Below are 18815 nucleotides of genomic sequence, written 5' to 3'. Positions count from 1 at the left end.
CCAAAACATTTGAATTAGCCTAAAATCTTGCCTTGTCCTCTCTCTTCTTTGTAGCTTTCTCCCGTTTCCTCTTCCCTCTCTCCTCCTGCCCCTGTTCTTCTTTTCTCCCTGCTGAGCCGTCACAGACGGCTCTGAATGAACGGTGTCTTTACCGAACTCGCAGACAATCAATCAGCCGTGTACTGTCTCTGGTGGCTTGCTGTCTCAGTCAGACAGTTCTGGATGGTGCCGGGGATTGGGAGGGTGGTGCCATCAGGGAACATCTCAGAGTACATCTGTCTCGCACAACTCAGTCGGAAAGTGCACAAGTGAGAGAGTAACTTGGACTCTCCCAGGGGCAGGTTGTTACTAACATTCTCTGAGATAATTACTCTTTATTTCATTCTTTCGCCCATCATTGTTAATGAAATATTTATAACAAAAGCTTCATTCATGCTTCATGTCTGTGTGTTTATTTTTAGCTTAAGTACATTGATGTGTGGTTCCCTACTGCAGCTACTGTTTAAAATTAGCAGATTGGTTTATAGTAAATAAAATTTCGTCTACATAATGCAATGTCCCAGTCAAATAAGGGTCCTAGGCAATAAATAAAATGACCAAAATGTCTGTTCAAGCATCACAGAATCACATTTTTAGATTTTTTTTTTTATAGTAGCTGTTCAAGGTCATTATGTAGATTTTTGAATAAACTTCATTACAGTGACATGAAACAACAAATACGACTTTCTTTTTAGAAAGTCATGTTTTTTTTTTTCTTCTTCTTGTGTTTAAGAAGATTTGAAGCCATGTCTTCCTTCCGTCTTTGTTACAGGTTTATTCACGGAGGTCACTTTCTGAATGGTTTAGCTGGCCCAACCATAATGAGTGCCGGCCCCTACCTCTCCACCACGTGGTTCGCTCCTGACCAGAGAGCTACCGCAACAGCAGTGGCGTCACTCTTCTGCTACCTGGGAGGCGCAGTTTCATTTGTGGTAGGACCTCTGGTAGTGCCAGCCCCCAATGACAGCCAGGCAGTAACCGCGATGACGGCAGCAGTTTCCGACAGCTCCATCAGAGACAGGATCCAGCTGGTTATGTATGCAGGTAGTGACAGCAAGCATGACCCTCTGAGGGCGTGGTGGATCGATGACACATAATTTTGACATCATGTCAGGGACACAAAGGAACAAAAATACAATCAGGCAAAGGTATCCAAGACTTTTTCACAAACACCAAAAAAGTTCCAATTATAGGCTAATCTTCATAACCACCCCCTTCAAAATTAGATTGCTGGGGCTGTTATGCTTAACTGATTCAGAAAATTAAAAACATGCTGAAAAGAGAAACAAGCAGGCTGAAATGGATTGAAGCTGCAGCTTTTGTTTAAGCTAAGGAAGAATTGTTCATTTTTAAAGAGAAAGCAGACACCACTGGTAAAGCAAACATTTTAAAAGTTTTTAAAAATAACAAAGGACAGACATATGAAGCAATTTGAAATTTGCACTGTAGAAACCAGCTATCTGTCCATGTGATAATAGTAATATATTACAGCTGCTGGTTGATCAATCCATATCTTAAGAGACATTAAAGGACATGTGGATATGGGTGCAATGCAGTTAAAACCAAACTGAAATTCTTTGAAATGTGATTTAGGCATTACTTTGATTTCAGGGATGGTCCTGGAGGACTTTTTCGATGTCATAGTGACGTTTATTTAAATGTCAAATTGGTCTGAATGTTCTCTGTGAAAATAACACGTCTTTTTTTTGTCTGTGTCACTGTGCTTTGGTAGAGTTGACTGCCGTTGTTGTGCTTTTTGCGGCTATCCTGCTCTATTTCCCATCTCGCCCACCGATCCCTCCCAGTGTGGCCGCTGCAAGCCAGAGACTCAGCTACAGAACCAGCATCTGCAGACTTCTTAGGTAAAACTGGACCCACACGTTGACACACATGTAGTAATGTGTATATACACACACAATGTCTTTGGTTCAGTACCACTGGATACTTTTTTTTTTTGTGAGACTTTTTTCTCAGTCCATTATTCAGTATGCCTAACTTAATGTGTCCTTGATTCAACTTGGATGTAGACGTGTAAAGCAAGTGAAACTTCAGCTCTGCATTTGAAATGGGTTTCGAGTGCTGTCATGTTTTATGACATCAGACAGGAGAGAGCACACAGGAGTAGACTTTTTGCACTACCTTCAATACTCTTGACTGTGTCTACAAGTCCATTAGGTCAACTTCTGTTTCTTATTTGCTGATGCAATGTGGCTTCTTGTCTTAGAAAGTTGAAGTGACAGAATCTTGTGCTGGAGAAGGTTATGGAATCTTAATGAAAGGGTCTGCCACTCACCATCTGCTAGGGTTAGTATCAAAGAAACCCCGGCCTTCCCTCTAGATTAATTACTCAGCTACAATATACTAGTCGCTTCTGTACTCTACATCGTTCTCTGTATCTATGCCATCTGGGTAAGTTATCCATATATTCTCTAGACACCACAGACACTGTGGTTAGAGAGCGATGATCTGATATGACAGGTTCATAAATCTCAGTATTAGTGGAATGCATTTATTGATGTTTCATCATCTTTGTTTTTTTTCCTTCCTGGGAGAAGCATAATGGAAAAGCAGAAAGGAAATCTAGAGATGATGATTGAATCACACTTTGCTATAACCCCACAATGCACAACCCTCCTCACACTTTCTACCAAGGCAATATTTATCCTCCGGGCCATGTGGATATGGCACTGCCCGGGGAACAAGTGTTAGGCCTTTTGCCTGGCTTGTGGAAGAATGAGGCCTGTGGCAGTGGCCAGGGATTAAAGGCCTAGAGAAGTGAGAGGAAAATCTGGTTGATGGCAGGCAGGGAGTTGGCCTATGTTTTTTTGGCTACATTTATTCCCCCTGCAGCAAGAAATAGTTTAACTATAGTGCCAGACCTTCCATGGGCCTCTGATCAGCACAGAGCCTTAACTTCCTGTAAGAGCTCCCTTTAATAGATGACAGGGAGCAAGCAGATATAATCCTAATGCATAGTTTTGGACAGACAGACAGACAAACACACACACACATACTGGCCAGTGAAACTAGGCCATCCAGCTATCCAGCTGAACGGGTTTCTGTCCCACTTGTGATAGGCAGCCTTCCAGTGACCTGTTTGGGTAGCTGTAGCTGTAGCTGTATCTCTGTACAGCAGTGTCAAATTCTCCTGCAGAGACTGGACGTGAAGTGAGAAAAGTGACGGAAACATTTTGAGAAAAATAAAATAACTTAAAGCTCAACCAAAATATTTCACATCAAGTTGATTAAATTTTACTGTAATAGTGAGTTGCTTCTCATGAAAAGCGAGAATCACGTAGAGAACTAAATTTAGACCCGGGGCATCCAGGTGGAGGAACTTCCAGAAAAAATTCCAGGTCCGGGGGAAAATTCCCCTAGGTTAAAAATGGCTTATTGTTACCTAAAGTAAAATGAATTGTTCTATACTAAAAGTGGATTCAAGTGCATTGCGCACACCTGGACTCCACCTGATATATGTTTATTAGTGTCAGAGGTCACCCCTGATACCAAGGTGGGAATCAGATCAGTCCACCATTGAGAAATATTTCATTGGTAGGATGATGGTAACATTCTGTAGCCTCCACAATGACAGAAGTTGGCACCCAGCTTGTCAGTCAGCCTAATATCTATCCATTGGTGTATCTGTTCATCCATTTACCCTGTCAGGGTCTGAGCTTCGGTTAATGATCTTCAGCTAGATGAGTGCTTCCAGCTGTTCACATCTGCTTCCACAGCATTAGTCTAATTAGAAGCCGGAACATCTCTACATGTGGTGTAAAATTACCATTGTATTCTGATCACATTGTTAGGGAATGTGAATCAGCCCAAAGCCTGAGTATTGCTGACTGCCGCCTCACTAGCCATACTCTCTTTTAGCTTTGAAAGTTGCCATCTTGATGCATTGATGTCCAGCCGGGTCTGCCAAGGACAAATGGCACTTAGCTGATGACGCCGCCAGCTTTGAGACTTCTTCGGATATATTTCATCACCAACAGAAAAGGAAGGGAACCCAGTAGCTACAGAGCGCTTGCCTACATTTGGTTATACAAATAAGCTTCCAGACGGGTGAAAAAATAGATGCATGGATATTGATTTCCTGCTGTTGTAGCAAGGTTAATGAAAAGGGTACTGCAAGAAAAGGAGAGAGGGTGCTCTATCATGGTGCTTTTATGGCTGTTTCTCCATGCTCTCTTCAAGGCCAAGTAGGTTCATACTCCTTAGGAAAAAGGCCTGCAGCAGGGAAACAGGCTGTGTTTGTTTTTCTATGGACTCAAAGCATTCTGCAAATAGTGATTTATTGTCTGAAGTGACCCAGTGCCAGGGCAGGGAAAGAGAGTGCATTTATTTACAGCAATAGTTCTCTTGCTGTACAGGTAATGTATTTTGGGACAGGTTCCTCTTATAGTGTGCAACTCAAATACATAATGTGTGTGTGAACTTCATCTTTGTCTTTATGTTGAGAGTTTTGAAGCCATAGCAGGAACGCGGGAGGCCCAAAGTGTTCTCCAGATGTCCCTGCATGATACTGCTCAGGATGCTGCCTTCATCATAATGAACAAAGCTGGTGGAGAATAAATGCCACAGTTAAACAGTGCTCATAAACAAAACAGAAGAGAGCGGGAAAACAAAACTATCTATGAATCTGCGGCCTCTTCTGCCAGCCCTACCTCATTTGTCAGATGCCCAGCGATTCTAATCACATTGTTAAGGTTGAGGTGGTGGCACCGGTGTAAATCAGCACTCCACCTCATTGGGCAAAAGTGATTAGTGTGGGTCTTCCAAGTAATTGTAATTATGTTGCATGGGATTGGAGGATTGCCATATACCCTCCAGAGGTGTATTCTCTGTGTGTACATGGGGAACTTATACATAGCTAAGCCTATTGAGTTGTGCTTTTTTCCTTCTTCTTTCCTGTTTTATACAGTTCACTGTGAGCTGATGAGATATAGTGGACAACTTGTGTCAGATGCTGTAGCACAGTATTTATAGCTTAAAGACATTATTTACTGCAGTGATTGTACTTGTTATTATCTTTATTGTGCAGTTTGATTTCAGTGTATAACTTGATGAGCAGTAATCTGTTGGTGCATAACTGTTGCTGAACACTTAAGCCAATTGAGTAATGGGGTCAGTTGACAGAAAAGTGGTTGAGTCATTAATCATGCTCTTTGGGTTTGGAATTACTAAACGTGAGCACTTTCTTAGTAATATCATTGTTTGGGTTTTATTGACAGCCATGATTAGTTTTTTGGTAATGTTTATAAAATGCCTAAGCAAAATCAAAAACATTGCATTGCATAGTATGAAATAATGCCCATAACTCTGGAACATTTATTGAACAGTGTTGTCTGGAATGTATCCTTTAACACCAAAACGTTATTAGTAGAATATAATTATTCTATTAAGGGGGGGAGGGGGGGAGACTTGGTACTGATGGTAGGTCTCCGTACACTAGCACAAGTGGGAAAAGAGTATTTCCATTATGCGCTGTCCATTCTTTCATCTCAGGCCAGTGCTGCAGGGATGTAGGTTGTGGTTGGAGGAGGCCTTATACATTCATGCAATTACTGAAATTTTGTGGCTGGATCATAGTCATGACACTTTTGAAGACTCCGTGAAGGATGTCCTGATTAAAAAAACTGCCTCGCCTAGTGTTTGTAAAGCAGGGATGTCTAGACACATATCACTAAATATCAGAGCATCAGGCTTCTTTTTTGTTACGCAGAAAGATTTAAACGGCAAATATAAAATATTAAACCTTGTATTAAAGAATGGAAGACAGGACGATGTGGATGCTTTACTTAATACATTTTGATCTGACTTTTGTTTTCAGCAAATTATGTTAAATGGAATAAACTACAGTATGTTAAGCAGTGATAGATGCGCTGGAAACTATATATTGGTCCTCATTAAATCTGAAGTAAATCAAATGTTTACCCAAAAGACATGGATAGGCACTGTGGCAATTTATTTTAACTACATTAAAATCTAAATTCTACTTTTTATGCAACACAAGTAAATGGGTTCAGTTTATGAATGAAAGAGAAACATAGAGTATGAGCTCAGTGTAGTCTTGTGACAGAGCCCTATGTAGTACAGCATGTTATGGAAAACTAAATGATGCAATGTGATAATCCAATCACTCCAAGACAGGCCTTTTCAAAGAACTCATTCATATTCATAAACTGGGGTGGAATCAAAACATAAACAATTTAGCTCTAAATTGTCTCTGACTGCAATCTTCAGTCCAGTGTTTGTTTTTTTTCCCTTTAGTAACCTGCGCTTCCTGATGATAGCACTGGCCTATGCAGTCCCCACAGGAGTGATTGCCGGGTGGACGGGGGTCCTCGACATGGTCCTTACTCCGGCCAAAGTCAGCCAGGTAGGCAGAAACACAAAGCCACGTTTCATTTATTTAAAATTCACTTGAATAAAAAGAGCGTCAGTGAAACTCTGTAATTAACAGCACTAAATGTAGTGACTATGAGTGGGAACTTTTTTTCTCAGTGCACGTTTTGCCAAAGAGAGTTTGTGTTGGAAGCCTTTCCAAGCCTTAGTGCTGCTGTTTTGACAGCCTTTGAAAATGTGGAGAATAGGTCAGCACTTTCACTTTTCACAAATGAAGCCCACTCAAATGAACAATGAGATGAATAGGTGGTAAGGTTTTCCTTCAGTCTTATCTCATGGTTGCATCTTGAAAAACATTTTAGAAGCTCATCGTGCCTTCAGAGTGTAAGGCATGTTATTTGTTGTTGAGTTGAGGCTCAAGTATTGTAAAGCAGATCTGAAGTAGTGGAGACTTTGAGGGAAAATTAACCCTGAGGCTGCTTTGCTGAAATTGAAAGTGTATTTAAGTGTAGAAGGCCTCCTGAACTTTTCTGCAGCGATTTATAAACTTCCTCTTGTGAATACAATTGAAAGTTCAAATACACAGACACTCACTATGCAAAAAACACATTTACTCGTATTTGAAGGAGCCTAAAAATCAGATGAAAAGAATCCTTCATCTTGGTGTAACGATTTTCTCCCTTATTTTCCTTTGCCACTCACCAAATCTACTTCGAGCCTCTGTCCATCTTCTGTTGATGGCTCAATCACTTGCAATTCACAATTTGCACCTGCCATCCAACTACAGTCTGAGCCAGACAAGTTGAGCTATATGGAATATGGTGAAGACAGATTGAGTGGGGCTGGTAGTGTGGTGGAGGATGTAGAAAAAGCTCAGTATCCAGGTCTCGACACAGCAGCATGTCGAAAGACAAAAGGAGGATCTTTTCAAGGTTATCATCACACAGGTGCTGTTGGAGAAGAGATCACACAGAGGAGAGAGGAGAATGAGACACTTCTCATCACACATCTATCTCTATACCTCTATCAAGAGGTAGCATTTGTTCTAAAAAGATTTCTTCCTGTCTTCCACACTTCTTTTATCCACGCTAGTTAAAAAGATAAAAAGTGTTAATAAAAGTGTGCCGCAGTAAGGTGATCTGTTACAGGATATCCCTTGAGTGCAAAACACAGAGATGGGGAAATAAAAGAAACATCTAAACATTGTGAGATGGAGGTGTACTGATGCTACAATAGAGTTTTTAAACTTTTCAGGTTATTTTTCAGGTGTGAAGCTGTTTGGTCTCAAAGTAAGGTTGAACTGAAAAAGCCAAATACTCCATCTTCCTCTCGTTTAAGCTCACTACTACCCACAGATCAAAAACCGTAACTTTTAACTAATTGTTTTCCTTCTCGCTGTGAAGTTTGTTGATTCTGTCAGATCTAAAAACGGTGCCGAGGCATGCTGTTCTCGGAGGGAATGAGCATTTCCTACAAGCATAAGATGTGATTTATATAGAACCTTTTTCCTCTGTCTGTACCTAAGCTCCCATGCATTTGCATTGGAACAAACATATTTGCTTTGTCTTATTCCCCTGCTCTTTTACTATTTTTCTCACATCTCTGAAAGTGACTAAGGGCCTCAGGCACAAAGCATTGAGGGAAATTGTATACTGTTTATTAATTTCCTAATACTTTCCTTAAATTTATGTTAGGTGCAGATGAGCGGTTACATGCTGGTATACTACAGGGGTGTATAATTTTGTCCTTGAACTAGTACCATTCTGTTTGTGTAGCCTGTTCCTGTCTGGTTGTAGTGCAAAGTGTACCTCCAGTTAGCAGTATCTATGCACATCAGGATCTGATGGAATGATTCCCACTTGCACGGCAAGTTCCAGCTATCTTGGATTATTTCCACTATCTGTCCTAGTTGGAGATTTCTGTTTTTAGGAGATTTCCTTTTCTGTCAATCTCTCTCCAACTTTGGGCAGCACATCTAGTGCCATGTGCTTTTTTTTTGTATGTGTGTTCAATGAATATACTTGTTTGTGTGGGTTTTTGGTTTTTTTTTTTCAGCTTGAACACATTGTCTCTGTCTTCAAATTCCATTTCATAACCAATTATTCCAGAAAACAAGGCAATTCCAAAGTGTTCCCATACTTTGTCTTTTCACTGTACTGTATAGTAGAACAGCGTATTATGAGTAGAGAGAGGAAGTACAGGAAGTTCTGCTTGATATCTCTGTTGTGTTAATCTTTTGTTGTATTGCTGGGTAACAGCACCCTGAATATGGAGTCACTTATTGGTTGACTTACTTCAGAGTGAAAGAGCTCTCACAGCCTTTGACATTGTTTCCTACTGAAGATGTAGCAGCCAATAAGAATAGTACCTCCCAAGGCATTTCCACAGAAGATGCCACTTGGCCCTAAAAAAACAAAATGAGAATTTGGCAGTTTCCATTGGAACAAATTTATTCTCCTAATGTTATTAGGTTTGTACCTGCAACTGCTTTATTCTCAAGTACAGTCAGTTCATTCTCCCTGCAGTTATAATATTCATACAGCGTACTATCCTCTGAATTTATTAGGTCAGAATTAGTAGTTGGTGTGAGGACAGGAACCACTGAACTGTAAAAGGATGATGAGTTGGTCAGAAAATCCTAAGTAGTTTAGAGCTGGTGTGGATTTGTATAGCATACTGTAAGATTCTGTAAATGCAGTGAACTCCTGGGTTTAAATACCTGCAGTTTTAGCTCTGCAGGGGGGCAATGCGCTAGACCTGCCGACAGAAGGATTGAACCCGAACCTTAGTATCACCATAATGAATTTGACTCAGGAAACGGGTACTGTATTGTGCTCATCAGTCATAGGACATCGTTTCCTTAATGGAGACGAGCCATTAAAAAAGCACAGACTGGGAGACTGAGCCAGTGTGCTTCTTTTAGTTGGATTACTGTTTGTTTTTTTTTTAATTCCCTTACAAAACCACTTGTGTAATTCTGGAGACTGGTTTCATTTTATCTAAATGCATGCTCTCCCTTCAGATAGATACTTCCTTGCTATTAAATGCTGTTTTGTGGATTTTCTGGGATTACATGAAGCGACTTGTAGCAGGACTACAATGTCAAACTAAAGCTAAGAATAAGGTCCTTTGATGTTTGGCTTAAAATGGCATATAATAAGAGCCTGAGAGAGAAATTGCAGCAAAACAAGCAGCCCAGTCATCTACAGCTTATTGACAGCCATGATTAAGCCTTAAATATGTCCTTTTTAGGATTCCAAGGCACTAAGAATACTGCAGTTAATTAACTCTCCACCCATACATGAAACATAGTAATTTGCATCTCAGAATTGAAATGGCTTGTTAAGCAATTTGTGTTTAATTCTTAAATTGTTTCACAAACTGATGTGACATTAGAACCCTAGAAACCTTTGCATTGGTTCTGCGCTGCCTACAGAGATAATAAGCAGCAGTTACAGGTGCCATGGGGTTGTTAGTGTTTAAATGTCTGTAATTCAAATGTATCTGTCCTCGTCATTTACTCTGCTGCCTCAGGCCATGCAGACAAGGTGCTGTTGCCTTTTAGATGAGCTGACTGGCCCACACAAAACACTCAGAGGAGTGTAATTTAGATCAAATTTAAGGACATTTTGGCGTTCATCACTTACTAAGGCAGAACGCATTTTACATTTAATAACTTTGATAGTCCACTTTTCTTCATTATGGACTTTCCTGACAGATCATTGCAGAGTATGATTAAGCAAAAAGCACGAGGTCCTACTTTAGATTCTGCTCCTTTGCTGTCTCATCTTCCATCTGGTTGGATTTGGTTGGATGTGAGTTACTGCCTTGGGGAGATTGATGGGAACCAAACACCTTCATTGGCACTCTGAGACATTCTCGCCTGGGTTCCACACACTGATTGGTTTTTTGTGTGTGTGTGTGTGTGTGTGTGTGTGTGTGTGTGCGTGCACATGTGCTACACTTTACCACATATTGATTCTGCTGCAGTCCCTAGGCCATAATGTCCATTTATCCTGAATTTAATGCCAAGTGTAAATGTTGGCCTTCATCCGTGTGAATAAGAGAGGACAATGGTCTTACACACAGACACAGTGATTGACAGGCCGCGACAGACTTTAGATTCTTGGTGCTTCCTCTCTATAGTAGCCCTTTCCTCACTATTACAGTTTGCACTGCTCACTTCTCTTTTCTCTTCTACAGGTAGATGCAGGCTGGATTGGTTTCTGGTCAACTGTTGGAGGATGTGTATTTGGAATAGCAATGGCCAGGTGAGCTTTACTGTCTTTGACGATTTGGCTTTTAGTCATTGAATTTGGTTTTAATTTAAGTTAAAAGGAAACATTGCGCAAGAGAGTCTATCCTGTTTCCATGATCCTATCTATATTGTTTTGCTGATTTGTTTTTTTTTTCTTTTCTTTTGTGATGATTGAATATGGTCATGGTGGTATATGGTGTAAGTGACTTCAAAAGATGGCATAAATGTAATGCCACCCTTACCTGGTTCCAGAACTGCCCCTCACGTCTCTGATTGTTTAAGTCGAAACTAAAGAGCCATTCAGTCTGATATCAGGCTAAAAATGTGATGGACCTGGTGAGACATTAAATTAGAAAATAAGCATTATGACTGTGACCTGTTACATCTTCAGACCTTCTTTGCAGCAGTCTCTAAGATGGTCAGTTTAACAATTAACACACTGTGAACACAATGTGGAAAAGTTTAAAAACTCTCATCTGCTTTAAAGCATTAGTACAATTCTGGAAGATACTTAATTCTTCTTCTTAAACTGAAAATATATTTTGGGGGTAAGGAACACAATTTATCAAAGCAGCTATATGGAAGTATTTGATGTTGCAAATATCTGAAGGTAAATTGATCCCAACCTGAAGTTCACGACCTGCAAAAAGGTTATAAGTTAAACCTTACATCTCATCCTCTCTTGTTTTAATATTTGATGTGACTCTAGTAATGCTGTGGTAGACTGTGGGGAATAGATGCTAATGCAACTGCCACATCACCTCCACTGATGGATATGGAGCCACATTGCAAATACAATGTGTGGAGTTTGCAAAAGCAAGGGATTCATTCTTGCTCTGACTGATATGTTTACTCAGGCTGAGGCCAATCAGCACTTCCGAGGCAGGCCCACTGTTTTCTTTAAGTTGTAATCAGGGAAATGAGTCCATAACTCCCACTGTTAATCAATGAAGTTGTTTGCAGCACAAGATGAAAGTGTATGTCAACAGAGCAGTTGAATTATTGGTGTTGATTACATAGAGTCAGAGTCTTTGGAAGGATTGATTAATCTCTCCTTGGTGCAACAGTGATAGTTAAATGAAATTCAGCTTTACCAATTAGCCGCATGCCATTTGCTGTATGTGTAACTGTGTAAAATGTGGTTAGTCGGTGTCAGCTTTGAGTTTGTCTTAGGTGTCTAGATTTACCATAGAGTTGTGCTGAGTCAGTTGAAATGGTCCATTTCATATTTAATTTTTCCTTTAATTTCAATTTGCTAAATTGTCTGTTTGATAGGGTGAGATTCTTTTGTTATATTTTACTTGGCTGATTTTTAGAAAGGCCTATAAATTCATGAAAATATTGATACTTTATCTGCTATTTTGACACTAAAATTGACTGACTGAAAACAAAGGTCATAAGTGATATATAATTTCTTCAGTTTCACATAGCCTACATCTGTGTTAGCGAAATCATTGCTGTCATGCAAGATTTTAAGATTTACTGAAAATGCATGCTTAAAGTCCAAAACGGAAAGCACTAGATTTAGTTGGTTTAGGTACGCTACGCTAGAACATGACTGAAGTGTGAACCTGGTTGCTTCTGCTCCTGGGTTATATGCAACAGGAGCTTTGTATGCTTCATATAATCAGTAACTTGTGATGTTTTCCTCTCATCTTCCCCCCTACTAAAATGTAACTCTACTGACGCACTGAAAACAGAAATGGTATAAATCAGGAAAAATAGAGGAAGTGTATATGTACTCTCTACTTTTTCCTTAGTCCCTTAAAACTAAATGCATCCTCTCTCTCTTCCCTTTTCCTTTTCCTTTATCAACATGACATCATTACATTCACAGGAAAGTTTTGTGGTAATGACATGAATAGAGAGCAATGTTTGCCCCTTGTTTCATCCACTAGCAGCCCATTAGATGTTAATGTCGAGATTTGACTTATTATATGCCACTAACCGGCCTCTCCCTCCAGCTAGCACAGTACCGCACCAGTGCTCAGCACAGTTTGCCACAGGGGGGCAGAAAATGGCCCCCAATAAATGCATTTTGTGCTGCAGGTGTTGCTGTTTCCCATTTTAAGTGGTTTATACTCCTGCAAAGCAAAATGTCTTGGGGGATCAGAGTTTGCCCTTTGCCAAAAGCACTGGCAGCTTGCAAACATTTTATTGCCCGTGTCTTGCTAGTGGATAGTTGAATGGCAGGGAGCTTAATGCAGCAGACTCAATTAGATGCTGCAAGGTGTGGCAACCGTCATGAAAACCTTTGACAAACAGTTTGGCAGCTATTTAATTGTGTGGCCCAGAATAATTGGCTGACAGTGGCATGCTGCAAGCTTTGTTTCACAGGTTGAGCAAGGTGGGGCAAAAAATAAATAAATAATACAGTCCCTTATTATCTTCCCATTACAAGCCCTGGGAATGGGATGGGGGGTGGGCTGAAGGGGTGGCAGAAAACAGAAGCAGGTTATTCTCCTTCACATCACAAAGGCCTGAGCAATACTTGAGGTTATTGAGAAGAGAGAGAACAAACACACATGAGTATCAGCTTCTACATAATTTGTTTTGCCCTGCAAACAGGGGCAGTCTGTGATTGCATGCTGGTCTTCATTTTATACCAGCTACGCCTATTTAGTTATTTACTGTATATCCCGCACTCAAAACATTGACATGTCCAAATGATAACATCATTCTGGTGATGACATTTTGTCATACCCTGCAGGCACTAGGAGAGTGGAAAATGGAATCTGATTCTACATGACTTAAACGATGTTATCTTTATGGCCAATAAATCCTGTTAGATGAGTGTAGAAGATCGGCTTTTAATTTCGACATTACCTCATGAGATGACTTGACCCTCTTTAGTCATTGAGTAGAATAACCGAGCTCTGAATGACATTACTGGAGAGTTACAGACCTTAAGAGCAAAGTCTTTTCTTGTTCAATATCACTCAGCATTTTTCTTATCGTCTACAAATCTTATGAATAAACGGAAGCCAGCAAATTTGTGTTTCTGCTAAGGACATACATTCACATAGAGTCAAGAATCCATGACGTACAGTACATAAGTTGCAGTATTTTCAGCAGGGCATCATTTTTACACAAATGTTAATAAACAAGAAACGAACGTATATGCTGGGGATAATTTTCATCCGTGAATAAATACACACAGGGTGCTTGAATGGCTACTTGTGACAGCAAGATGGTACAGGATACTGTATATCTGTGGGAGTAGAAATGCATGGAACTATTAGTCAACTCTAAGCCAAATAGTCTTCAGAACTTATCTTCCCAATCCATGACCAAGCTCTTTACCTCTGGTGGTTCCTGAGTCCACTTGGTAGAGTATGGGAAATAAGCTGCTTATGGTGTTGTATGGTGCTGCTCAGAGGATCGATTGGAACTGATACAGGGAAGTAGCCTGTGATCCTGTCTGCAAAGAACTGAGGGCTTGGCTGGGTGCAGGCTAAGGATTTTGTCTCTCACTGGCACAGGGGGTGGGTAAAGGGTTGTGGATCCAAGCCAGTTAGTGGCAGATGGGTAATGCCGATTTGAGGGGCAAAGCTGTGGGCACAGAACCCAGATATCTCTGTGTGGTGGCAAATGATCAGCTGTCTGACTAGGCTGCAACCCGCTCATTCTTGAAAACAGAAATATGTCAGCTGTAAATCTACAGTATTTATTCGAAAAGAATGACATAAGTCCTCATGCCCATGCCGTGAATTCTCTTACAGCAACTCGAAGTACAAAGGTAGAAAGACAGAAAGTAGTGAATATCCTTTTGAAGATTGAGGAAACATGTCGGCGCTGTAAATGACATTTCATGAAAACCCAGGAACATTTAATGTTAAGCTCCAACCTGGGAGGGTTTGGGTGGTGATTATTTGTCCAAAGGATGATTTCATTTATCCCCTGGCTATTAGCAGAACTGACAGAACTTCACAACCTAGCTGAACTAATCAGCCATTTCCAACATTTATTTCTATTCTTGCATTACGTTCATTGTTTGCTCTCTTTTGTTTCCCACATGTTATCTATGAGCAACAAAACAAAAGTAATTAGTGTCTGTCTTTGCTGCAGGCTTCATTGGGTTCACTTTCACAAATACCCAGAGGATCAGTGAAGTTAATGAACTATAATGGTTTAGAAAAGGCAACAATAAGAAACCACAGTGCTCAAGAGACTTTGGAAATGGCCTGATGACTTGTCTTCCGCAATATGCGTATCTCAAGTCCGCCTGCTTAGCTGGTGAGACAAATTGAATCAATTCTCGGAATAACTTCTTCTTGTGTAATGACAAGTGCTACTGACATATTCAGAATGTGGAAGAAGGAAATGATCTTGACTTTCTCCAATATGATGCTAGTCACAGAAGAAACAACTGCGTAGTTCCTCATTGTGTTTATCAAGGAGTCCCTTATTTTCCTGATGCTGATTTTATGTTGTTTTTACAGTTTATATTTTTTTCTACTCCAAACTCCATCTGTATGGTCAATATATTTTACTTTGTGTTTTTTTATATATGAATGTTTCAACCTTTTTTCCACCTACTCCCAGGTTTGCAGACTCTATTCGGGGAATGCTAAAGCTGATTCTGGTGCTGATGCTGGCAGGAGCCTCACTGGCCTCTACGTGGTTCACACTCACTTGTCTGAGCAGACTCACTCATCTGCCCTCCACTGCAGGTGGGTCCGCAACAGTGTACTAATGACAAGGTGACATTGTGTAAGAACTGGGACATACCAAGAAGTTGATCAGCCTGATCTGTAAGCTTGGCTGACCATGCTTACCATTTGGATTTTGGTCAGATTTCAAAATTGTGGAAGTTCAAGGTGAAGTTGTAAGTTTTGAAAGGTAACGAATATTAAGTCATTAGTCAATAGTCGCTCACGGTAATGAATCATATAGAACGCTAAGTCATAATACGGATTAAAGGCAATGCACTCTGGAAGTCACAATCCAGAGGCAAAGTGTTAGTACAAAGTCACCCAATTTTAACAGGGCAAAAGTAAAACTAAATAAAGTAATCTGTGCGCTAATGGCACAGTTACAGCTTACATTAAGATTTAATGGGTCCAATGAAGTTTCTTTCTCATAAGACATTTCCAGGTGCGTTGTTTCATTTCAAGATAGAGAAACAAATGTGGTTTAAACTTCCACAGAATACAGTTTAATTTGGTTGAAATTTTCAGTTTTTACTGATACTGAACTTCTTTGCCTTCAGTTCAGTCTTTTGTAAACAAAAAAACAGGATCATTTGGATCTTCATCATGTGTCTAATTCGGACCCTGGTGAAAATTTCACTTTTTGGTCCAAAGCGCTCATCCATTATGAATTGAAACCCCTCACACACTGGGATGTCACCACCATGTAATAAACGATGTAGCTTCTGTTTCGGTTCAAATGTTGCAGAACAACCAAAACAATAAAACAGTACTTTGAGGCTGCACTGTAAATTTGATACATATACAGCAGAATCAATCCATTAGTAGCCACTGGTGATAAACCCATTAAGGACAGCGGTGGATTTAGTTGCCTGCTCTGAAGCCAAACCAATAAGCATACCAGCATGTTGTTCAAAGCCACTGATTCTAGCCATCATCATCCATCATCATTCTCCACACTCTGCTCTGGCACTGCTCTCTCTTTATCCCATGTCCTCTTATCCCAGACATTGGCAGCCTGCAGGAGCCAGGCTCCAACCTTGTTCTCCACACATTATCTGTGTGGATGGTCAATAGCACACACACAGATCAAGGTAATCTGCAGTTTTGGGAAAGAATGCTGTATCTTTTTTCTGGGTTTAAATTTAAACTCAGATATTCTCCAATTAATTACATTTATAGTTAGGTGAACATGCTGTGAACTGTATACAGAACTTAATTGGTCTTATGGATGTCACATTAATCAATAACATGGATTCAGCTGTTACTACACATAAAGCTTAATTCCCTTCATGTATCTTGTCCAAGTATGTTTTGTTTTGTTTTTGTGTGTGGCTCGTACTAAAGTCAAGTCAAGCAGCAAGCACTTCTGTTATGGAAACTCTCCTTTACAGTATTTTTATGGAGGTTTTTATGCATTTATTACAAAGCTGACAGCTGAGTGATAATACGAGGGCAGAGAAAGATGGAGAATAACAGATAACCAGGTCCACAGATGGGGGAATGTGCAGTTCATGGTCAGGATATTTTTATTGGTTTTTCAGTCAAGTATTTGCGCATACTTCTTTCAAGCTCCACTGAATGCTGTAAAGTTTATTTTTTTAGTCAGTCAGTTATTGCATATTCGTGGTGCAAAATGCGCTATGATGTAAATTCCATTCTATAAATGATTGTTTCTTTCAGCTGCAAATGTATAAAAGTACTTGCTGCGTTCTGCTGATGCTAGGCACCCCACGTCCCCTTCCTTTAAAAACCATCACTTAACAGCAGTTAAATAACATAATGCGGGGAAAGCGCAGTGGTTGAAGCACTCTTAAGTGATATCAGTTGAACAAAGGAGAAGCCTGCATTTGATGGCTGCATGAGTGCCGCCTGGGTTCCTCATCACAGCCAGGCAAGCAGACACGTGATGGCCCTCTGAGGCACTGTGATTAAAGGGGACGTGCAGGCTAATGGGGAGCTCATTTGGACCAATCTGCTGCGATAAGGAAGATGGAGGTTGCCGTGATGCTCTACAAGTAATGGCTTAATTTATCGGCATATCCAAACTAATAAACATTCAAACATTTTATTTTCGGTCCTGGCCAGGGACTGCAGCTGAGAAAGCGAGCCAACACACAGAGCTGACAATGAAATGCTGTGCCTTTATGTTTTCTCACTTTAAATTACATTTTTTTGCTGCCTTTATACCTCACTTAAGTTAAGTCGCACTGGATAAAAGCATCTGCCAGATGACTAACTGTAAATGTATGATTGAGGTCCACCTATATCTAATTTAATTGACTGACTGGATATAGGCACATAACATGTGCACAAACACATGTTTATAAGGTTCCCCAGTTCACACTGCGTGTCAGGATCATCTTAGCAGCATTCCCCCCAACCAGGCTTTTATGGTAGACCCAAGCCACTCTTGTGTATAAGGCATATGACAGCCTCCTTGGAGTTTGTCAAATACCATTTAAAGGAAAAGATTGTCTGTCTGGTCTGATGAAACAAAAGTGAATTCTTCGGGCAGAATTCCAAGCACTGTATCTGGCAAATGCCAGGTAGTGCTCATCACCTGGCCATTCCTACAGTGAAATATTGGTTGCATCCAGCATTTGTTGTGCTATTGCTAACTGACCATTTTATTTCCTGTTTCAAATTAATTGCCACCTTAAGGGGTGGCATTCTTAATGAAATGTTGTTTCAGTATGAGAGTTTGTCATAAATCTCAGTGTTGCTGAGAGCAAATGCTACAGTCGGCAGCATTAGAAGGTTCCATAAATCACCACTGCTCTTTCATTTTGACCATTGTGCCATCTTTTTACATAGTTGCTTAAATTTGGTAAACTGTACCTTATTGTTCTGCTTTTTTTTCCTTTTGGTTTTTCCCAGCCATCCTATACACTTCCTGCATCCTGGTGGGCATTTTTGTCAACAGCAGTGTGCCAATATTCTTCGAGCTCCTCATCGAGACGGTTTATCCGGTCCCTGAGGGCATCACCTGTGGAGTGGTCACTTTCCTGGGGAACCTGGTCACTGGACTGCTGCTCTCTTTCCTCACTTTGTACTGCACAGGTAAGAGAGGAGTAAATCATGTGTACAAAAGTGATAATAAAATCTGTTTTTGCTATTATTGTTTTTACTGTTTAGATGCATTAATTCATTCATTTTGTGCACCCACTGCCTGTTGGCCTCATGGGGATAAGATGACAACACTTAAACATTTCTCCAGTATTTCTTATTGTTGTCTGTTGAAAAAAGTCTAAATCTTCTTCACTCTGAAGCATTCTGTCCCTCTGCAGGTTCCTCTCTCCCTCCAAAAGCCACATTGTTTTCAAAAATCCATTTCTAGCCCTGCAGATGCTGCCAATAAAAGGCGGGCAAAAGGGAAAATTAGGTTCCAATGCAACTGACACATTGAGCATAAAGAATGAAAAACTTCCCATTGTAACGTAGCCATAGATTTATCTTTGAATTCAGCTGTCTGGCAGATTTTGATATAATAATTTAGGGCCACAGCAGAGAGGACT

General features: G+C 40.3%; 1 protein-coding gene across 1 annotated transcript in view; it reads left to right on the top strand.

Moving 5' to 3' along the window:
* slc49a4 (solute carrier family 49 member 4) overlaps positions 1-18815 on the top strand; it is a 37031-nt gene that overhangs the window by 8775 nt on the left and 9441 nt on the right. The window contains exons 3-8 of the mRNA XM_067515245.1: positions 812-1083; positions 1772-1901; positions 6313-6421; positions 10591-10658; positions 15191-15318; positions 18178-18360. Of these exons, the coding sequence (XP_067371346.1) occupies positions 812-1083; positions 1772-1901; positions 6313-6421; positions 10591-10658; positions 15191-15318; positions 18178-18360 (890 nt within the window). The remainder of the gene's footprint in view (positions 1-811; positions 1084-1771; positions 1902-6312; positions 6422-10590; positions 10659-15190; positions 15319-18177; positions 18361-18815) is intronic.

Source organism: Channa argus, chromosome 9, assembly GCF_033026475.1.
Source record: "Channa argus isolate prfri chromosome 9, Channa argus male v1.0, whole genome shotgun sequence".
In the NCBI taxonomy this organism is placed as follows: domain Eukaryota; kingdom Metazoa; phylum Chordata; class Actinopteri; order Anabantiformes; family Channidae; genus Channa; species Channa argus.
The sequence above is the reverse complement of the archived record's forward strand: the minus strand, read 5'-3'. Positions and strand labels throughout refer to the sequence as shown.